Source organism: Astatotilapia calliptera, chromosome 17 (genome assembly GCF_964374335.1).
Source record: "Astatotilapia calliptera chromosome 17, fAstCal68.1, whole genome shotgun sequence".
Taxonomy (NCBI): domain Eukaryota; kingdom Metazoa; phylum Chordata; class Actinopteri; order Cichliformes; family Cichlidae; genus Astatotilapia; species Astatotilapia calliptera.
In genome coordinates this window covers 16,805,991-16,829,239 of record NC_137438.1, presented here as the reverse complement: position 1 = coordinate 16,829,239, position 23,249 = coordinate 16,805,991, and the positions used below count along the sequence as shown (strand labels likewise).

Sequence of the window (23,249 nt, the reverse complement as noted above, 5' to 3'; positions counted from 1 at the left end):
CTTTCTTTTGGTAAAATAAATTGAAAAGGCTTCATACAAGCACTGATAAATAAACACAATAATAACAGCTCGTTTACACGTATTGCCCAGATGCAATCTTTGTCTACACAGGGAATAAACTCTCAACATCATGTAGACACCAGACTGATAATGCAATGCATCAAGACCTTGAATCCAGCTAGTTTGTTTGTTTTTTCCCCTGTCTTTGTACAGGGACGTTACAAACCAATAGTATGCTGAGGTTCGAGGAGTTGAATCACAAATTTTCCATTACATTTCCATCCTTTCAATCATTTTTTATCACTTTTATAGTATAATATTTGGATGCAAAATATAGGAGTACTGATAAAATTAAGCTTCCAAAAATGCCAGCGCTTTCACACCAGGGATTAAGATTACCGTATTTCCCGGACTACAAAGCGCACCTAAATATTAGCCGCACAAGCTAAAATCAGGGTAAAATCCTGTTTTGTACATACATTAGCCGCACCTGACCAAAAGCCGCAGGTGTTTCAATGTTGACTTATCATATGTAAGAGAATATGCACAAAGGGAATTGTCAGGAAAGAGATGGCTGTTTGGAGACATCACTTTTATTAATATTTTGAAAAACAAGTTATGGGTACATATTTGCACATGTAGTACATAACAATAACCTACAGCACACCAGAACAATAGATTCGGACTACCTTTTAGGCTCAGGTGCAGTGACACAGCTTTAACAAGAAGAAAAGTCAGTCATTCACCACCATCTTTCTCTTCTTCCTACGCACTAAAACCACCAAAGTCCTCTTCTCCAGTGTCGGATACAAACAGGCTCAGGATGGCTTCGTCATCCACTCTTCTTCTCTCCTTCGTTGTCACTTTCAAAACCAAAGAAATCCTCATTGTCAGTGTCAGAGTCGAACACCCTCAGAAGGGCCGTGGCGGTGTCCTCCTCTCCATCATGCAGCAGTCCAGCCCTTCAAAATCCGTTGGTGATCGTGGATGTTTTCACACTTTTCCACGCTGTCAGAATCCACCGGTGGAGTTGGGCATAACTTGCTTTTTGGGCATAACTTGCAAGTTTATCGCCGCTCATCATCCACGCCTCCCGCTGAACGCGTAGCGCTACTTTGAAGTTTGTTTTTCGCGCTACTTCGTACGGCACTACGTTGCCTGGCGGACGGACATGTGACTAACATACCACTCTTGAACCCCGATCCTTCCGCCAGGCAACGTAGTGCCGTACAACAGCGGAACACACAAAACAAATCGTCTTACGATATGACAAAAATCACGGACAATCCATAGAAAAGCCGCACCTGACTAAAAGCCGCAGGGTTCAAAGCTTGTGCAAAAAGTAGCGGCTTATAGCCCGACATTTACGGTAATTTGTTCATTCATGAGAGACGTGACCAGTTAAGAAAGCCATTTGGTGCTTTATCAAAATCCATCATTTGTGTAGTAGTTATCACAAAGGAGATTACAGCTGGAATTGTAATATTTACTGTGGAAATGAGGATCAGGTTTGTCATGTATCAGGTACCAGAGTCGCTATAACTCTAGCTGCCATACAGATTCTGCATAAGTAATTTGTTACTGAATTGGTTGTGAAATTCGATTACTGTAGCCACAAGTTATTTTTGATAAAATCAGGACTAGTGAAGGGTAGTTGAAACTCTCAGCAAAGGAGTGCCTTGAGTGACTGATACACACTGTTTGTGATGTTTGGTGAGTCATTTCAATGTTTATCATGTGTAAAAATGATTAGAAAAGTCACACCAATACTTTAAGTAAAAACAAAAAACAAAACAAAAACTCTTTAAACAGGTGTGTGTGTTCCATTGCTGATACCCCATTGGTGACAAGGAGTCTCACTCTGCACATAACTTAGTTGGAGCTGGACGTGCTCTTGTTGATGAAGGGCACTTTTTAACCCTTTTACTTTTCATTCCAATGAAGCTGTAGGTGGAAAGCGAAGAGCACATCACACACCCTTGTTGTTTCAGACTTGACACTAAGACAAAAGTAAACAAATACAGAGACAGAGACCAGAAACAAACAAGGAGACAAAACTGACAAAAATAAAGGAATGCAGGGAGGACACAGAGAGACTAAACATGAGAAGGAGAACTGACAAAATTAAACAAGGAACTAAGAACTAGAAATGATTATCTATAGTCTGATTTCTCAGACTTTTTAGACTTTTTTTAGTGCTCAGCACAGATAAAATAATTATTGCACGTGATTTTAACATCCATCTACATACATATAGAGGCGAGCCTCCGAAACCTTATCGCATGGTTGATTATGTCTGGTTATGTGTCTGCATACTTATCTTCAGTGTGTGGCTTTTATTCAAACTGTGAAGCACTTTGTATCCCAGTGATTTGAAAAATGCTATACAAATAAATTTATCATCAATATAAGTATTTTATTTTTTGAAACATGTCAACAATCACCAAGCAATGCTTTTTACCTGCACATGGTATTAGTTCAATGAAATAAATTTGTGGTTCATCAAGTAACTTTTCTTTGATGGATGTGCTACCCGTAGAGTTTTAATACTTGTGCCTGTATTGTTAGTTTCACAAACCTTACTAGCTTTGGGAAACTTTTGAGAGTAAATTTGGAATCCTGACCTCTTTTCCTCTATGGAGCCGCACTTGTATTTTAGACAGTATTTAAGACCAGCACTGACTACTACTCTTCGCCAGATCGTCTGCTACCCAGCATCAGTTCTCGGCTCACTCATGTTTTGGAGTAGCTTTTGTATTGTTACTTACTTTGTTCTATGTCATCTCCAGTCAGTCCCACAGATCCCCCTCACCTGGTCACTAGTCTTCTCTCAAATACCTACACCACATCAGCTCCAGCACAGACTCCATTTTCACTCTCACCTGCCTGCCTCTCTGCCAACTCACCTGGACTTCTGGAATCGGATCACCTCCAACTCACCCGGACCTGCTCAGTCTTGCCTTTCCCTCTTCACACACCTCCACCTGCAAACAAGTAAGCTGCAAGAAAAACTCACTGGAACAATTTCAGCAAAACGTCAGTTTGGCATCGCTGTGACTCTCCTTTCCTCTGTTGCAAAGTTTCTGATCTCCGGCTTGTCATTCTCATTGCCACGTCAGCGCCATGTACTGACTCCTGGAGCCCTGTAACATAATCATGTTCATGATGTCCAAGTTTATAAAATTATCTCTTGACATTTCCCTCAAGTTCATGTAACCCGTGTTTCGTAGCCATAGATCATAGCTCACACTCATGTGTATAGCTTGCTCCTGGTCACATTGTTTTAGTGCTCAGGTTCCACACCGATTTTTGCCTGCACTGTTGTATATAGCTCTTTCACTCATGCTCCTGTAAACGCTCCCTGCACCTTTCACTCATGTTCAATTGTTTAATGTCAAGTTTCACGTCATTGTAAATAAAAATTATTCACATCACTTTCACTTAGCCTGTCAACCACAACGGCCGTGACACAGTATTCACTCCCTGTCAGTTCAGCCTCATAGAAGATCGCCATTGTAAGATAAGACGACAGATAAGATAACTCTTTATTGTCATACCTAATACAATAGCACAACGAAATTGGAAACTGTCTGCACTAAGCACAACTAAACACAGCACAGTAACGTTAAAGCAGATTTTTTAAGTGCAAGAAAGGTATGAGCAAAAAAGAAAGGAATTACTTAATAAAATAAATAAATAAGAAAAAAAGAGTCCAGGGAGGTAGGCAATCAGGTCAGCTGTTACCATTGCTAAGGGCTATTGCCCTGTTGTAAAAGCTGTCCTTGAGTCTGTTTGTCTGCAACCTCAGCAACCTGAATCTCCTGCCAAACGGTAGCAGTTTAAACACCCGGTGTCCTGGGTGTGTACAGTCCCGTAGGATGGTGCGTGCCCTCCTGAGACAGCGAGTGCTGTACAGGTCCTTCAGGGAGGGAAGAGGATGTCCAATGATTTTTTAGGCCATATTAATGACCCTCTGAAGTGTCTTTTTGTGTGCCGTGATGCAGCTGGAGAACCACACAGAGATGCAGTCAGCACACTTTCAATGGAGCAACAGTAGAAGACAATCAGCAGCTCTTTCTGCAGGTCCATTTTTCTGAGGATCCTCAGAAAATTGAGGCAGCAGGGGCAGCAGGTGAGTAAGTGACGGACAAGGTAAGCGACTCATGTTGTAACTGACGTCAGACGCCGGAGATTTTGGCGGAAAATTAAAGCAAATGGTAGTTTAGATTTGAACAAATTCATTTAAGCTTCAGCATTACCAAATACACTTATCAATTGTCTTATAACTAACACTATTTGTCTAAATAATATCCAACACCCTGGAGAACAACGAGGAGAGTTTAGAGACTCTCCAAGATTACATCGATCAGTGCTTTCAGGATCTCGTGATGAGGAAGACCCCGTGTGCAGCTTCCCCGGCCAAAGCTGAGACGCCGTCGTCGAAAAGACAACGCCCGGCAGATTCCCCCGGCTCAACATCGCCAGCCGGCAAAGATATTGCCGACATACTGGAGTCAATCGACAAGCGATTGTCCAGTTTCGACGCAAGGCTGTCCTTGGTGGAGATTCTTCACCGAGAATTTAAATGCTTGCGAGAATCCCTGGAGTACAGCCAGCAGCAGGTGGAAACGCTTGCTGCTGAAAATGCCACGCTAAGGGAGTCGGTGAAATGTCTCACAGACAATGTTACCCAGCTCAATAGAGAAAATAAAAAAATAAAAGAAACTGTTATCGATCTACAAGCTCGTAGCATGCGTGATAATCTGGTATTTTCTGGTATTCCAGAAGCCACTGGAGAGGACGCGGAGACCACGGTAAAAAGCTTCATCAAAACCCACCTGAAGCTGCCGGAGGACACTGTGAAGAACATCGTCTTCGATCGGGTACATCGCCTCGGCCCCATTCGGGCTACGGCCGGGAGACCACGTCCTATCGTGGCCAAATTCGGCCACTTCAAACAAAAGCAACACGTGAAAAGCCGCGGCAGGGAATTAAAAGGAACGGACTTCAGCGTGAACGACCAGTTCCCCAAAGAGATCTTGGAACGACGCAGGGTCCTCTTCCCAATCCGACGCGGCTTCATCCAGAAGGGCTCCCGCGCTGTCATCGCTGTGGACCGGCTGTACGTGGACGGACAGCTCCACCGCGACCCCAACATCACTCCGTGGCTGTATTAACCTCACACCAGATAAGAATCAGCTACACCCTTTCCCTATCCACTCACACTAACTTGCATTAACATCTGTTTAACTTACCAGTATCAAATCGCATCTTAAAGTGTGATTTCATAGCAGAATTAACACCGTCACTCTCCGTCAGTGATTTAATTGGAATGTTTACGTTTTGTTTCTGTTTTTTTTTCTTCTCGTTTTTTCTTCTTTTTTTTTTCCTCCTCTCTTTTCCCCCTCTTGGTTTTATGCTGCCCACCCCTGTCCTTGGTTTCTTTCTTTATTCCTTTCACTGCCTCGATCACCTGCTTCGACACTCATCCACAAACATCCTTTATTTCGACACATACGCACCATGCGCTCAACGGCAGCACATTTACATCAGTCAGACAGCGCACACAGTCATATAAGATACACACACACTTAAGCCAAGCCTACTCATATTAGTAACTATGCATACACAAAGTCAGACTCAGGGAGCATCTCGCCACACATTTTTTCTCTCTCTCCTTCTCTTTATTTATGAACAAGTGACGTATTCTCTCCACCTGTCTAAGCGACGCACACAGCATACATAGTTATACACAAACATCTATGGGTACACTGAGGTTCATTACATGGAATATAAATGGAGCTGGCTCCAGAGAAAAGAGGTTAAAAATATTTAACCAACTCAAAAAAACTACAGGCAGATGTTGTCCTATTACAAGAGACCCACAGACCTCTTAGAGGTTCGAATGAACTTAAAACACCTGAGTTTCCTAATGTGTTCTCAGCTTGTTATAATTCTAGACAAAGGGGAGCAGCAATTTTAATACATAAAAATATTAATTTCACAGTACTCGATACAGTTATAGATCCAGAGGGCAGATTCTTAATCATTAAACTATCTATACGTGATAAAAAGCTATGTATTGCAAGTGTATATGGTCCAAATGTTGATGATCCCTCATTCTTTCACGGTTTTTTCAGTGCACTCTCTGAACACTTAGATGGCACACTTGTTCTTGGAGGTGACCTCAACCTTGGACTAAATGAAGACATGGATAGGCTCAATACAGCGGGAACTCAGCGTAATTGGCAGTCCACAAATATAATCAAACAGTATATGAGCGACTTTGGTCTTTGCGATGCATGGCACTCCCTTCACCCCACCAGTAAGGAATATACTTTTTTCTCACATGTCCATCACTACTACTCTCGTCTGGATTATTTTTTGGTCAGCAGCTCACTGCTGAACGACATTTCAGACACTGAGATTCACCCTATAGCTGTCAGCGATCATGGTCCTGTATCTTTAACACTAATGCACAAGAATAATACTACGCCAAGAAAAAACTGGAGATTTAATACATCACTACTTAAAGATGAAGACTTTATTAAATATTTTTAAAAAGAGTGGACTTCATATTTGGACTATAATGACACTCCCGAAACATCAGCTTCTGTTCTATGGGAAGCAGGGAAAGCTGTGATGAGAGGTAAAATAATTTCTTTCTCATCACATAAAAAGAAAAAAGAAAACAAAAATATTCAGGAATTAGAAAAAAACATCAAATCACTAGAAGAAGCCTACGCGTCCCACCAAGATCAGGAAACATTGAACAAAATACGCAAAACAAAACTAGAATTAAATGAGATAATTGATAAAAAAACAAAATTCTTAGTACAAAGACTACGCCTACAAAATTGTGAACATGGTAATAAATCCGGTCAATTTCTAGCAAACCAGCTAAAAATAAATAAAGAAAAAACAACTATATGTGCTGTTCAAGATTCATCTGGGAACACATTATATGAACCGATACAAATAAACAACATTTTCAGGGATTTCTATAAAACGTTGTATTCACCACAAATAAACCCATCTAAAAAAGAAATTGATCAGTTTTTGGACAACATAACTCTTCCAAAATTATTGGACACTCAAGCAATGGCACTGGATTCACCACTGACACCAGGTGAACTCCAGGAAGCCCTGATAAGTATGCACAATAATAAGGCTCCAGGTCCAGATGGCTTTCCTGCAGAATTCTACAAAGAATTCTGGTCGATTCTAGCACCAGTTTTCTACAGAACGTTGTTGGAAATTAAAGAAAAGGGCAGACTTCCATCAAATATGAATTCTGCAAACATTAATCTCCTGCTAAAACCAGGCAAAGACCCTGTATATCCCTCAAGCTATCGTCCAATATCCCTTATAAATGTAGACCTTAAAATAATCTGCAAAGCTCTCTCAAAGAGACTGGAGAAAATAACCCCCCTCTTAATTCATCCTGACCAAACTGGTTTCATAAAAGGTAGGCACTCATCAACAAATACACGTAGATTACTTAATTTGATAGACTACTCATACAGTAAAAACCTAGAAACTACAATATTCTCTTTAGACGCAGAAAAAGCATTTGACAGAGTTAACTGGAAATTTCTATTTGCAACTTTACACAAATTTGGTTTTGGATCCTCTTTCATAAACTGGTTAAAAATATTATATAATTCCCCAACAGCTTGTGTTAGAACAAATGACCAGACATCCTCCAGCTTCTGTCTCTTGAGGGGCACCAGGCAGGGATGCCCACTCTCCCCTTCACTATTTGCAATTTTTATTGAACCACTAGCAGCAGCAATTAGACAGAATTCAGTAATTAAGGGCATAAAATGCAAGAACGTGGAACATAAAATCAGCCTTTATGCGGATGATGTGTTACTCTTTCTCCAAAATTCACAAACCAATATCTCTGGGGTGATTGAATTGATAAACTCTTTTGCAAGAATATCAGATTACTCAATTAACTGGTCAAAATCTACAGTCCTACCGATTAATTGCTCCTTCAATTCCTCTTCTACACCACTGCAATTGGGAAATATAAAATATTTAGGTATTAATGTTTCTCCCAAGCTTGCAGATCTAACTAAATTAAACCATATCCCACTTTTAAAGAAGGTAGAAGATGATCTGGCTAGATGGAAATGTCTACCCATATCACTCATGGGAAGGGTTGCCGCTATAAAAATGATGGTCTTACCAAAAATAAATTATTTATTCTCAATGATCCCAACTAAACCGCCACACGATTGGTTCAGATCTCTAGATTCATGTATGTCCAAATTCCTTTGGAAAAATAAACCCCCACGTATAAGCTTAAAAACACTACAAAAGACCAAGGATAAAGGAGGACTAGAACTGCCTAACTTTCAGCACTACTTCTTAGCCAACAGGCTTCAGTTTATCTCAGGATGGCTAAAACACACCCTCTTAGATGAACCTTGGCTAGATGTAGAACAAGCACTCTGCAATAATCTAGAGATCTCAGACCTACCATTTATCAGCTCAAACATCCAACGACATGAATGCTTTAAAAGCATCAACATCAGCTCTTCTCTGACAGCATGATGGGAGTTTCTAAAATTGACGGCGTCTTCATTAATCCCATGCAAACGTACACCTATCTGGAACAACCCTGACATATTACAAAACAATAATATGATAAACTTTTCAGATTGGAGTGATAAAGGAATCAAATATTTAGAACATATACTAGAAGGAACAGAATTTATTTCATTTGACAGACTAGTTACACAATATGGGATCAACAAGAAAAGATTTTTAGAATATCAACAAATTAAATCCATAGTAAAAAAGAAATTTAAACCGGGTCAAGTTGAACTACAAACACCACCAAGTGTGGTTCAATTTCTTACTCTTAAACCCCCCAAATTACTATCCAAAATATACAGAATGCTTTCTAAAACAGATGAATCAATATCACTTCCTATTGCAAAATGGGAAGCGGATTTATCAGTTAACTTAGACCTAAACTTCTGGTCTCAGATTTGCTTAAAAACCTTTCATCTAATTAGAAATCCCAGTCTTCAATTAATTCAATACAAAATATTACATAGAGTGCACTATACAGGTCATCAGATGTTCAAGATGGGCTTTACGTCTACCAACAACTGCTCACACTGCCAAACCAATTCACCGGACAATTATATCCACGCTCTTTGGTTCTGTCCACCAGTTCAGAAGTTTTGGCGCGAGATATGTGAAGACTTATCGAAGTGTCTGAAATGTAACATTCCAACTTCCCCCTTAGTGTGTTTGTTGGGCAGCTTAGATAATGTCACTTCAGAAAAGAATATAGCCCATATGGTTTTCACTGCCCTATGCATAGCCAAGAAAACAGTCCTCATGAACTGGAAAAATAAAAATAATCTTAATTCTAACCAATATAGAAATTATCTATTAGATTACATTAGTCTTGATACAGCCTCTGCCACCACATCAGATCAATTGCTCTGGGCTCCTTTGATCAGCTCCATCACCTAGTGGGGGTGGGGGGTCATAGTTTGGTCCCGCCTTCACTGTTGTGATTGGTGTGGGGGTAGGGACAGGCTTAGGGCGTCGGGGGGTTCCCCGGAGGCATCTTCCTTGGGGGGCTCAACCCGGGGTAGCGGTCATGTCCGGTTAGGGGCTCTGTTGGCTCTCCGGTGACTGTTTCCTCGCGGCTGCGTGCAGCGGGGCTAGGGGAGGGTCTGTGCTGACGGACGTGGGTTACTGACCTGGTAGCCTGGCTGCCCCTGGGTGGGTCCGGGATGGGCGTGAGGTTCTGGGGGCGCTCCGTCTCTGGGCTGGGACCCGGACCGGGCCTCGGGGGCTTGGGTCCTGGTTGGTGTGTTGCCGGGGTTGTGGGCGGGTGGGTGCATGGGGGCCCAGCCCTGGAGCAGCGTGCCGCCGGTGCGTCGAGCCACCTGGGGGGCTCTTCAACTGGTGGGGGAGATTGTCACATCTTGCAGGAGCTTTCCTCTCTTCAGGAACTCTCTCTGCAGGAGGGGGAGATACAGGAGAGGTGGAGGAAGATCTCAGCCTGGGTGTTTATTGTCTTATGTAGTCTGGAAGATGAGTGGATGGTGGGGTGGGTGCAGTTTTCTCTGTGGTGGGGTTGGGTGGACTGTCCCGGGCTCTGTGGGGCCGGGCGGCGCTGCTGCACTGGGCCCGGTCTGGATGGGCCTGGGCCCCCCTTCCCTGGCGGGTCGCGGAGTATGGGGGTGCCTACTGGGGTCAGCGGGGGAGCTGGCCCCAGGGAGGGGTCACTTGCCCCTCCCTTCCTTCCCTCCCCATCTCCAGCTGCCTCCCTCTTCCCGCTCCACCACAACCACCCACACATGCAGGGCCTTGGAGTAGGGGTATGTCACCAGGGTGCAGAGGAGGCTACCCCCCCCCCCCCCCCCCCCCTGTCCCCTTCTGGCTGCCTCTGCCTCAATTTTATCCCACAACTTAGACATTCACATTACTCACACTTTCATTACACATACATATAGGATCTTGGGGGTGGGCACGATACACGGAGTCCAAAGTACCATCAGGGTGTACACCCCACCCCTGGCATCGTTGCCCACCTCTCAATTTTAAATACACGTAGACATTGAGGGCTAGCAGGAGGGACCATGCGCTTACCTGCTGCTCTCTGGCAGGTAGCTCCATGCCCTCCTGGGTTTTAAATGCACCTTAGAACACACATGCATCAACACTACAATGAGCGGGTGGAGGGAGGTTTGGAGTCTTCTCTCACCCCCGTTCTCTGCGACCTGCTGGAGCAGGGGGGCTAGGACTAGGAGGAGGAGTTGGCCGTCCGACTGCGGTCTGGAGTGTGGAGCCTTCCTGCTGCTGCGGAGTCGGGGCGGTCTGCCTCCCCCCACCGCAGGGAAAAGGGAAACACCACCTGGGTCTGGGTGCAGTTCCCCCCTCCAGGGGCGGGGGCACCTAGACCCGGTTTGTAGAGTACGCTTGGGGAGTGTGATCGTGTGTACAACGTCTCTTTATGTCTGTCTCCACGTTGGTTGAGTGTGGAGTAAGTGCATATGAGAGCATGAGGGTGGGAATGGATGTTTGTATCTGTGTGTGCCTGTATGTCTGTGTCTATATGTCAGGTTGGGTGTCAGGCGCCACCTCTCTGGGGACATCTCAGGCCCTCCAAGGTTTGGAGGCCTATCTCCCCCTACCACCACTTCCCCTGCCAGTGGCGGACTCCCTCAGACATCGGTGCGTTGGTGGTGTGGAGCAGGGAAATTATTTTACTGCTATTGTTAAATAATTGTCATCATTACCATTGCATTAATAATATAATCTGGAGTTTATATTGCATTCAGGGGTTAAACAGTGTCTCTTTCAGAAAGACTGAGTTGCAGGCTGACAGGAAGTTGTATGCAGAAGTGAAAGCAGATAGTTATTTTGAGCAGCAGGCTAAGACGAGGCTTTAACAATGTAACAGATAGCTTTAAGAAGGCCTTAAGCAGTTATGACTATTTTATACACAATGCATATCTGTGCTTATTAAAGAGTTGGAGCTCGGTCAATTAATTGGGGGTCGGAAGCTTTGTTCGGCGCGATGTTCGGACAATCTATTGTGCAAGTGACTTGGAGCCATAGAAGGAATTGCAATACATGCTTACAAAACACTTATATATCAGATCATTTTATATTAAGGTTTTAGTAGAGGTTCTTGGTTAGAACATTTATTTAGTAGAAGACATACACATAGTCTCAGTGAGCCTCTGGTCTAGTGAAAGGTCAGAAGTGCAACAGGTGAATTGAGAAAGAGCATTTGAGGACGAGACACAGACAGTAGGTGAAGAGGTGACACAAAGAGCATGTGAGGTCAACACACACACACACATTAGTTAGATTTATTTAGAGGAGAGATTAGTCATGTCTCGACAAGAAAGAGGAACAATTCACTATTAAGATAAGAACGGAAAGTACCAGCCATGTAAATAGAAGATGATCTTCTGGGTTAAAAGTCCTTGTGGTGTTGATCTGATCTATGTATAAAATGTATCTGTGACGCATGAAGGGGCGTCAGTAAATCAAACCCTGATGCTATAAAATATCTGTTCATGCTTTGATTAAGTCGAGGACTACTGGCTGTCTGCGTACAGAGTGTCTTCCCACACGTGTGTTCATTAAAATCATTGTTGGACCAAGATCCTCTGGACCATGGGTGGTTTGTACTCTCCCTCCTCAATTTTGAACCTTAACAGTGGTTCTTTGTGTCCGGGGATGGGCGTCCAGGTACACACCGGCTCACTCCTTGGCGGCCGCTTATCGGGGCCTGGAGCCTGGGGCTCGCTCGGGCCACTTCGGAGGTGGGGTGCCCCCGGCCTCTCGGCCTGGGGCTCGGTCACTCTGGCGCAGCTGGCTGCCGGCGGAGCTCACGGGCGCGTCACTGCAACTCCCCCTGGCTTCTGCTCCGCGGCTGCTGAGTGAGCCCTCATCTGGGACTCTCCTCAGCTCTTTCCGGGACAGTGGCGCAGCTGCCCCTCTGTTGGTCTTCCTTGGTCTCTTGTGTTCTGGGGGCCTCTGGATGTCTGGAGTTTTGATCTCCTCCACACCTGCTTCATGCCCTGGAGGACGGGGCTGTGGCCCCCCCACACCCTCTAGCAGATTATTACATGAAGGAACCTTTTAAAAAACAAAAAACAAGCGCGTCCATGCTCACAGGTGTACACATGGGTGATCACACCCACAAACTACACCCTTTTTGGCTCCTACCTCAAAGCACACTGTGTTCTGTTGATCTTATGTGCTGCACAATAATGTTTAACATTTAGTATTTACTGTCATATTCCCATATATCATTGTGATGTTGTTTATTCTATTACTCTTGTTCTCTTCTGCTTGCTTTCTTTTTTCTTTCTCAGCAGGTGATCCAGGTGATTGATATATGCATTTTTTTTTCTCTGCCCGTTCTGTTGGTTTTTGTCTTTTGCCCTTCTCCCCCGTACCTCTTCTCAGCTGTTTCTCTTTCCCTCTTTCTTTCTCCCCTTCTTTCCCCCAGTCAAGTCTGTCCCGTATTCATTAAGTGAAAATAAAATAAACAATAAAAGGTGAATCAAATGGACCATTAAGGCAAGGCTGGGATGGTCAGTTTGGTAAAGTAAATCCGTTGGGCATCTTTCTTTGCCTTTAGACAACAATTCTGATGGCAAAAGAGCCAAATGGGACAGGCAAAAAAAAAAAAAAAGAAAAGAAAAGAAAAAAAAGAAAAAAAGAAAATTGAGGTGCTGTTGGGCCTTCTTTGCAACCGCTGAGTTGTTTGAGCTCCACTGGAGGTCTGTGTCTATGTGCACACCCAGGAACTTGAAGCTGGACACCCTTTCCACGCACTCCCTGTTGATATTCATGGGCTGCAGCTCAGACTTCTTCCTTTTGAAGTCGACTAACAGCTCTTTTGTCTTGGTGGTCTTGAGGTCCAAGTTGTTGTCCGCACACCAATCTGGTAGCCTATGAAGCTCAGCTCTGTGTGCTGTCTGGTCTCCCCCAGAGATGAGCCCCACCACAGTGGTATCATCTGCCAACTTAATGACTGCATTGTCTGTGTGGGTACTGACAGAGTCAGTTGTGTACAGAGTGTATAGTAGAGGACTTCGTACACGGATTTGTGGAGAGCCAGTGTTAAGGCTGAGGGCTGAGGAAAGATGAAGACCCACTCGAACTCTTTGTACACGGTCAGAGAGAAAGTATCTGATCCAGCAGCCGGTGGTAGAAGGAAGTCCGATATCCAGCAGTTTTACTATTAGTCTGTCTGGGAGTATTGTACTAAAAGCAGAGGTAAAGTCAACAGAGAGCAGCCTGGCGTAACACCCCTGTTGTTCCTGGTAGGAGATGGTGGTGTGGAGCGTTGTAGCAATGGCGTCTTCAGTTGATCTGTTAGCTTTGTATGCACACTGGAGCAGGTCGAGTGCGGATGGCAGGCAGGACATGATGTGGCAGCAGACCAGTTTCTTAAAACACTTCAGTATAACAGGTGTGTGAGAGCAACTGGTTGGTAGTCGTTGACAAGTCGTTGGCTGACAAGTCATGATGGAGAATGCTGAAGGTCTGTGGTTTCTATTTAGACATTCATACGCATGCATCTCAACTACCCCAAGCTCATGAAGAACACTGTGGCACCATATGCAGTGTTCAGTTCACAGTTAAAAAAATGTGTTGGGCCTCGTCCCAGAGTGAGGCTATGTGATTCCTTATTGCTTGATGCAGGCACTCCGTTTGTAACTTTTCCTCACCCATTAGTCCTTCTCCATACACCTGTAGCTCCATTTGAAGTTTGGTAGATTTTTTTTTGTGTGTATCTTCTTGTATCTTCTAGTTGGGGCTCTGCTCATGACAGATCTTAAATTGTGAGAGGACATCGGTCTTTGTTACAGCCTTGGTCTTGATAGTTGTTTGTTCTATATAGCATAAATCACAAAGAAATAAAGAGTCTCTCTTCTGTTTTTTGTAAAATTGTCAACACAATATGTCAAATTGGATTCATGTTAGTGAAAACAGTTCCAGTAAACAACAGTAGTGAGTTTCATATGCAAGAGGTTTAGGGCTACTGGGGAACAAAAGCGGGGACAGCACTATACCCTCCTTTTAACACTACACTGGAGGACAAGAGATGGTTACGGGAGCACTGACAGCAGAAGGGTCTTCTTCAAACTGGAGATGGCCAGAAAGCTGAAGAAGAAATGTGAGCCAACATCAGACCCCTAAACTGTTTTGACCAAACGCCTTAGTGTCCTGTTTAGGACACATAATAAAAAACATTTACTGTCTGGGTGTGGTGCCCTCTGTAAAATTGTCAACAATGTGATGTTTTCATGGATGCAGTAAATAAAAATAGACATACTAGCGCAGAACCAAAAAGAGATATTAAGAATTTGTATTTTGAACTTCTATAAAATATAATAAAAAAATTAAATTAGAGAAAAATTATGCATCTGTGTCCAGTTTTAGCTGCAAATATTTCAGTTTCTTTTATCATTCCCACTTTTACATGATACAGTTGTGAGAACTCTTTGTCCCTCCTTCCAGGCCAACTGCAGACTTCCAGTCTGATACAGGACATACGCACACACATGCAACCATCTACACTGACAACAGACACACACGCACAGCTCCAAACGCCTTCAACTGCTTATCTCCTGCCAGGGTCTGAGGGTAAATCTGCGTGTCTCGCGCTGGACTCTGGCTGCAGGACTGGATGTTGCCGTCTGCCCTCGGCCCACTCACTCAAATAACCACAAGGTAAAGAATGCATTGTAAGTGAGAATGTAAAAACCACACAATCAGAATCCACACATGAGCTCATTAACATGGAGGAATGCCATTTATTTTTCATTTCAAAAAATTTCTTTAAAGATAAATATTTAATAATTATGTGAACAGTGTCACACTTGCCAACACTGTTCTGTTACATTAGTGCTGAGATGCTACAAATAAATGTAAAAGTAAGAAAAGCTTGATGTGTGCTCCTTATAATTTTAGGAATCATATTTTGGAATCATATGATGAAGCAACCTTGTATGGGACAGCTCACACAGCATAAGTATGACAATGAGAAGAGTTTGAAATAATACTGAAAATTAGGCCAGAGGATTAGGTGTAGCAATTAAGCCCGACAGTATTGTCAAGAGAGCTGAAAAAAAAGAAGCTTGGAGATGGAACAGTAGCTTAAGTACTAAGAGATGCAAGTCTGCTGATCGCAGTTAAAACGGAAGAGCAGAAAAAGTATTAAATGCTGAGAGTTTCTGCAAAAAGTGTAGAGAGAGAGGGGAAAATATTGCTCAAGTTTAAACTGGTGCAGGGACTAATCACAGGTGTCCTAGTAGATCTAGAAAGAAATCAGACAAAGTATTTCTGGCAGCGAGGTCAGGAGGATTAAAAGACTGTTGAGAACAGTCAAGAGGGGAAGAGTTGACAGTGTGTCTGTAATGCTAGAATTTTAAGAACCAGTTCTTCTAGATAGAGTTAAGATAGGGTGCATGCGCTTTCCAGTAAGGCCGTATATGCCTGCTCCTCTCAGGTGCTATAAATGCCGGTGGTATGCAGTGTACTCGAGTAGTGAGACTAATTTGTTTGGGACTTATTGATTTATATATATATTTAATATATATATAAATTTTTTTATTTACGTTTAAGTCCACACTCCACACCAGGTGGTGGCGGTAATGCGCCATTTTGCTGTTTGACAACAGTCAAAAAATAAAAAATAAAAGAAGAAAAAGACACCAAAGAAGAAATAAAACTGATCGTTTTCCGGATACATATGTCTATTATTTGTCGGGGGTTTGAAGTGGAAACCTTTGGTCAGTATGCTGCTGGTTTTGTCTGAGGAACATAAAGAACATCTGTCGTTCCTGCCGCAGGTTGACGCCGCAGGTTAGTAACTAGCGTGAGGGAGGATAGGAGGTGCAGAGAATCAGGGCTGCATACACTTAAGCTTGTTCTGCATATCCAGGATATCCTTCTGTTATCTAGATACACTTATCCTGACATTGACGTTTAGGATAAATGGTCACACGAAGTTGGTTACCAGCTCGCTGAGTTAACCCAGGGTTTTCCCTGCGCGTTTATATGAAAGGCGTGTTGTTGGCAGCATCGGGGTGGTCATATGACTCTTCTACCACAGAAAATGATCCCTACGAGTTCCACCTGGTTCAGGTTCACTGGCATCGGCAGATTCATGTTCACCGAATGGTCGTCTCTGTCTGCCAGTGTCTCATCATGCAGTTAAACAACATTAAAGACCTCAGCAAAAAGGTCTCCATTTCCAGCTGGTGCAAATGGTAAACACTGAGCAGCAGATCAGTCAGAAGCAGGCCATAAGTTTAAGGAACCGGGCTGAAATAATCTCAGTAATAATAATCTCAGTGCCATAAACCCATTTATTGAATAAACGTATAATAAAATATTACACTTACCCAGCAGTGGCTATGTTTGCATATTCTCCATAACACTGGGATTAATTATTTAAAGATGATATGCTTTTCACAATAACCATCTACTGTCTGTGACCAGTAAACCTGGGTGGGTTTCCTGAATATGTTTGCATCTTGAGAGGATGATATTCAGTCTTTTGAGCAAGGGAACTATATTACTAAGGTGCACAGCTACCTGTCCAAATGATAAGTTTCATTAAATCTATTTCTTTCTAATGCAAATTGGCCAAATCCTCATCAAAGCAACAGGTTTGCTTATAAAGTCAAATGAAGTTATCTCAGTGTCCATCGCTCCCTCCTTTTAAATCCCATTTGCCATTTATCCCAGGTCAGTCACTGTGAGGGTAAACACAAGCTGCAGTAGGTCTGTGCTGGGGAAATGAGCTACATTTGTTATTTTGTGCAGAATATTAGTGACATTATGGTATATTGCGGGTTTCCTGAATTAGCAGCAGCTGTTGACAGCTGACTGCTGAACGGGATGTGTGCAGGGAAACTCGAGGGACCGTCGAGCTGGTCGTTGGTGTCGTGAGGAAAATGTGGGCTTGTTTTTTATTTTACAAAAACACAGATGTACCTGGAACACCACCTAATCAAGAGATGATACTAAATGGTTGTGAAAATATCTAAAGAACATAAAAATATACAAGTAAAAGGCAAGGAGAGTGGAAATCTCTTCAGTTTGCTGCAGATCAAAGTAACATTAACCTGACTGATTGAACAGGTATCTGTAATGTATGTTCCGTGTGTCCAGGAATGTGAGACTCAGCAGGAGATTAGAATCAAGTAAAACAAAATCACAGAAATAATATCCAAACATTCCTGTGACAATGCAAAGCACAGTTTGTACTTTAGTGGTTTTAGTAAGGTACAGCAACTTGCACTTATACCATGTATTCCCCCCAGGAGAGAAGCTGTATTACACTTGTCTATGTGTCTACATCAATTTAATAAAATGTTATAAATTTGTTGTAAAGTGGTTTGCAAACAGAAAGCAAACAGAAAAAAAAATTGAGCAACAAAAAATTTGATTTTTTTTTTAAATATTTGCTCATCAGGGATACACAAAGACATTACACAGTGTAAAAAAAAAACACTTGAGACCTTCCTACTGTCTGCACACAGGGGTCTGAGGGATATTCCAAGAATGGTGATGCTATTTCCTGGAGAACTGATTGGTCAAAGGGCAGTGATTTCATATTTGTTGATCTGTGTTCTGCGAACTTAACCTGCTTCAGAGCAGGTTAAGTTTGCAGAATAGTCTAGTATCTAGTATAGTCTAGTATACTAGTGTGTCTAGTATCTCTGTCTGCATGGGTACTCTCCAGGTACACCAGCCAAGTCCAAAGTTTCCCTGTGACAGACTGCTTGTCTGTTACTCTGTGTTAGTCTTGTGATGTGTGTGACCTGTCTCTTGCTCCCTCGTGGCCCTGAGTTGGATAAGTGGAAGAGAATGAATGCATGGAATCTTAACAGAGTAAACCTCAGCGGCCGAATGGAACTAAGAACATTTAAGTTCTGTAATTAAATACAAATTGTGTCTACGTGGAGTATCTCCATTTGATTCAGTCTAACACTTTTTTACTTCAGTAAATCATAAAGCAAACGTTGTGCTGTTTATCACACTACAGCAATCTGAGAACTTTAGGATTACACTTTTATGTCCAATGAAAGCCGGCATACAGGCTTTAAATGATCTTCTTCCTCGTTTCCTCTGGAATTTGGGGGATTTTACCTTTGTTAGCCTGAGTCCTGTGTGTCAATGCTATCGTTCTGAGAAGAATCAATTTAAATTATTGATGCCGAAACACAGTTGGCTATGAGTTATCTATATATCATTCGTGATAATGATGCATTTATGTTTTTTTAACTTCCTCAGTGGTGGGAGAGTTTGGACGCATAGCGCTGGAGTTTCTAAGAAGAGGAGCTAGTCCAAAGGTCTATGAGGGAGCAGCTAGTAAGACTCTTCATCTTTTAGTGCTTCTTTTCAAGCTTATGTGACTTCTGTGGCTCATTAGTGCATAGTATTTGTTTATCAGGTTTGTTTTACTGCAGCAATCTCACACTGCCTTTTCTGAAATTCATATTAAATTGTTACATTATTTAGTATACCTTTTTAAGTAAGTACAACAATCATGCTAATATTGTTTCAAATATTTAGTCTGCCTTTTAGTCCATTTAAGGATTCGAATCTAATGTAATGAGTTTGAGTGATGAGTTTCCCTATTCTTGGTTACATGAATAGGGAAACATTGCTGGTTTGGGTCCCTTCATTAGGAAATTGAAGGACAGATCATAGAGTCTTTAAGATGGTACAAGTCTGCTCTGGTGCTGGGATAATACAGTTGTAGTTTATGTGTTGTCTAACCAGTTTATTATAAGGTAATAAGAGTTTAATTTCATTACTGTGACTGCTAAATAGAACAGGACTTTGTTACAGCGTTGATACATAAAATAATTACTTGTGCACTGCCTCTTTTAACTAAGTTTATGATTCATGCCGTTATGGTTGCAGGGAAACTCTGTGTTCCTGTAGAAATGGTACAACATGGAGTGGAAGGCCTGATGTTCCTGATGACAGAAAGCTCCAAACACATGGTGAGGAATACTTACTCCTCACACCTTGGATCAGTGAACATAGATGAATGTGCTGTTTATCCCTGAATGCTGTGATTTGAATGCTCTTTTTTTTCCCCCCATGACGTCCATGTCCCATATTTAGTGTGTCATTTTCTTGATTTCTGCCCTGCATCATCATGAAATACTTAAACACTAGAAATATTTCACCAGCTAAGACAAAAACTGTAAACAAATGTGAGCTCTTCCAAGAGTCACAGCTGTCTCTTTCTCTCTCTCTCTGTAGATATCTGAAGTGGATTTCCTTGATTCAGTGTTGGTTTTGGGCTTTAGCGAAGAGCTTAACCAGATGCTCTTACAGGTGGCTTTTAAACAGTTTTATTTAACTGACTTTGTTTAAACAATGTGTACTTGATTTAAATACTGTATAGTCTAAGTTTTAGTTTTGTTTGTTGAAGTTTTGTTTAAGCGGTACATTGTTTATCTAAGCAGTGTGTCTGTCAGGATGTTGACTGGATCACTTTTCTCTTTTGGTACAGCTCTACTTGCAGCACCACAGTCAGATTCGCAGCATCCTGAGTCATCTGCCGTCCAGTATGCCTGCCTACCACAACCTGGAATGGAGACTTGATGTCCAGGTGTATTGTTTCTAGATCATTTTATTGTTTGACTGTTGTGGTACATAAAGTGGGAAATACAGGATAGTACTTATGTGCAATTGTTGCATATCACACTCAACTCTGTAGTCTGTTTTTTATTTGTATGTGTGTTTTTAATGTATTGGATGTTAAATGTTTCCTGAACTCATGGATTAAGACACTTTACTTAGCTTGAAGGATAAAATTATATTGAAGGGTATACAGGGTATACAGTTTCCCCTGGTCCTCACACTAATATTGTCCAGTCTGGTTTCCATCATCTGACCTTGTGATGTATGGTTTTATATCAGGTGATCATTATTAGGTGACACTGTAAGCTTGCAGGTGTGTAGTGATGTGCGGGTCGATATCGAAATATCGATTCCTCCGATACCAATAATTTATGTTCTAGAATCGATTCTCATATTAAAATATCGATATTTTAGTACTTTGGGGTAAATTGGTAGTTTTTCCATTAACAGTTACACAGTGGAAAGAAACTATCATTCGGATCGTCTAAATTGGAAGGAACTACTTCCTCTTACGTATTTCATAGTCATATGCCAAATACGGCTGCATAAATGTGTTACGGCCCCTGGCGTGCGCACTCACAACAATGGCTGGGCGTAAACGAAGTGACGTGTGAACGTATTTTACTTCCACAAACAGCCAAGACGCGGTTTGCGATACATGTGGCAGGACAGTGAGGTGTTGTGGCAGCACCGCTAACCTCGTCAAACACCTCAGAGTAAATCATATCACAGAATATGATGAGCTATGTTGAGGCGAACTGAAGAGGAGGAGAAGGACATGTGCTGCTAGGGCAAGACAGACGTCTCTCGCGGAGGCCTTTAGTGCTGCAGGCAGGCACCGTGTTCAATTAGCGCACAGCTTTAGGTTTTTTCATTTCTATATGATAATTCTGCATCATTCAGCAATAAGAACAAGTAGTCAGATGTCCTGTAAGCACTATGAAGCTCTATTATTATATTATTATTACAATTACATAATACAGTTATATATTGTATTATGAAATACAATGAAACACTAAGTTTTTGTACAGAGTATCGGTATCGGATCAGTATCGTCGATACCACCCTGAATTTTACTTGGTATCGGATCGAAAAGGAAATCAGTGGTATCACACATCACTGCAGGTGTGTAATGCAGAACAGAGATTTGCACTGTAATCTGAGCTACATAGACTGATTTCTGTCAGTAAGCAGTATTACTAATATTCAGTTTTCAACTATTTTCCCGCTCTTTGTCTGACTACCTTATTGTGTTTTTTCTGCTTTTTCTGTCAGTTGGCCAGACGTTCAGTCCGCCAGCAGTTGATTCCTATGCTTACAATGCGTGTCCACCTAACCAGAAGTGACGGCCACAGTGATTACAACTCCAGGATTCTCCAGACAGATCCCAGCACCCTTCTGCACCTCATCTCCACACTGGAGGCTGCTCTGGCTGCCATGAAAACCAGTCATGCTCGTCGCATATTACGGAACATCAAATAATCCCTCTGTACAACGTGTGCCTTCTCTCACTTGCAGCCTTTATACCTGGGAAACATTAAGTAGTGTCTGTATTGTGCAGGGCAGAATGTCACCTTTCTTTGGACCTGGATGTTAAGGCTATATTTTTTTACTGGCAGTGTTTTTTTTATGCCAAGTTGTGATGTATGGATTGTACAGAAAGTTACTACAGTGCTGGTGATACTGAATTAAAGTGTAAGATACAGTTGAAACTTTATTTTTGTGGTTTGTGACGGCCCTGCTAAGGCAGACTGGAATATTATATAGAAGACTGTCATGACGCAAATGCAAATAGACAGCTCGCGCATTCAAAGAAAACTATGTGATGTGTTAATAAATTAATTTTTTTATACTGCAGGGTTGTAATGGTTTAATAAGTATATCGATGATTTGCTAACCGCGTGATGGTACATAAATCATAGATAAAAGTCGGGAAATGTTCAACGTTTTTCTCCATCAAGTCTTGCTACCCGGGCCAGAACTTCAGGCTCTGGAAGTTCTAGAGCAGGGTCTAGACCGCTACCGAACAAATGGAACGGAAAAGGAAGTGACGTATTCCAGAATCACCTGACTGTCGGCCCTTCACAGGAAGAAGGCTGGCGTATTCAACATGGCTGCGGTCTTCTGACATAGGAGTTGTCTAAAGTAATGCTATAGCCCGGCTTTCTTGATAGTACACTTGACTCCGTTCATTGTGTTAAATAGTTTTGACTCTGCTTCGACATGGCCCAGTGTGTCCAGTCTGTACAGGAGTTCGTTCAGGACTCGTTTGTCCCGATGGTGGCCGTCTTGTGCAGTGAAGAAGCTGAGAGAGTGACTCGCAAAAACAACCTAAATTTTGCGGAGCTGCTGAGGCCTTTTTGCAGACTTACGTCTGAAGGTATGAACAACTATTCAAAACACACCCTCAGTCCCGTTTTCAGCTTCGTAGCTGGTAAAAATGAGTAAAAGTTGCTTAGGAAAATAATGAGGAAAGATGTTTTGCTGCTCGAGGGGCTACGACTGTCGTTAGCTCCTCGCTAGCAGACGCTTAGCAGTTTGGCTCGTGATTAAGCAGCTATGCCGATCGCCCTGCTTGTTGACATGCGAGTGCAAAGTGACCCGAGCTGGAAAAAATAGCATTTGGTCTTCTAGGACAGCGTTTCAGTCAGCAGCTGAACAGTTCTGTTGGTGGTGGTTTATTAGACTCAGCACATAGTAAACAAGCTAACAGACTTTACTTGGAGCACGCAGCAATTGTGTTAGTTGTCATGTTCAGTACAAGCGACGATGCAGCTAAATGTGTTTAAGCTAAAGCTACATATTAAGTTTTTTGATATACATTAACATTCTTACTAATGTATAAACGAAATCTACAGGATATATACATTTTGTTTGATTTTTACACTTGGGTAATGTAAAATCCGTGAAACTATACGATAGCAGTTTAAATTGTATAGCTGAGTAAATATTAAAGATATGCCTCATTGAGTTTTTCACAGTCAACAATCAGTTACGTGCCATTACCAGGTTTGCTGTGTCTCTCAGCACAGTCTCAAGGGCAGGAGGAGATTCCAGGAGACAGGCAA

The 23,249-nt window shown here is 42.3% G+C and overlaps 2 protein-coding genes across 3 annotated transcripts in view; both read left to right on the top strand.

Annotated features, from left to right (window-relative positions):
• The first annotated feature begins 16,161 nt into the window (after positions 1-16,161).
• Positions 16,162-21,893, top strand: commd2 (COMM domain containing 2). Its single transcript, XM_026146034.2, has 6 exons — positions 16,162-16,374; positions 18,814-18,891; positions 19,450-19,532; positions 19,798-19,872; positions 20,051-20,149; positions 21,457-21,893. The coding sequence occupies exons 1-6, from the start codon at positions 16,308-16,310 to the stop codon at positions 21,661-21,663; spliced, it is 609 nt and encodes a 202-aa protein (XP_026001819.1). The 5' UTR covers positions 16,162-16,307; the 3' UTR covers positions 21,664-21,893.
• A 352-nt stretch (positions 21,894-22,245) lies between these two features.
• The window catches only part of trappc8 (trafficking protein particle complex subunit 8), a 30,223-nt gene continuing 29,219 nt past the window's right edge, over positions 22,246-23,249 (top strand). For both annotated transcript variants that reach the window (XM_026146031.2, XM_026146028.2), the window contains exon 1: positions 22,246-22,561. In XM_026146031.2, the coding sequence (XP_026001816.1) occupies positions 22,405-22,561 (157 nt within the window). In that variant the 5' untranslated portion in view covers positions 22,246-22,404. The remainder of the gene's footprint in view (positions 22,562-23,249) is intronic.

What these genes read in the sequence shown, in the direction of transcription:
- commd2 (XM_026146034.2), top strand. Translation starts at nt 16,308, where the DNA reads ATGCTGCTGGTTTTGTCTGAGGAACATAAAGAACATCTGTCGTTCCTG. An exon ending in CAGAAAGCTCCAAACACATG is followed by an intron (nt 19,533 to 19,797) that starts GTGAGGAATACT and finishes CTCTCTCTGTAG; the next exon opens with ATATCTGAAGTGGATTTCCT. An exon ending in TTAACCAGATGCTCTTACAG is followed by an intron (nt 19,873 to 20,050) that starts GTGGCTTTTAAA and finishes CTTTTGGTACAG; the next exon opens with CTCTACTTGCAGCACCACAG.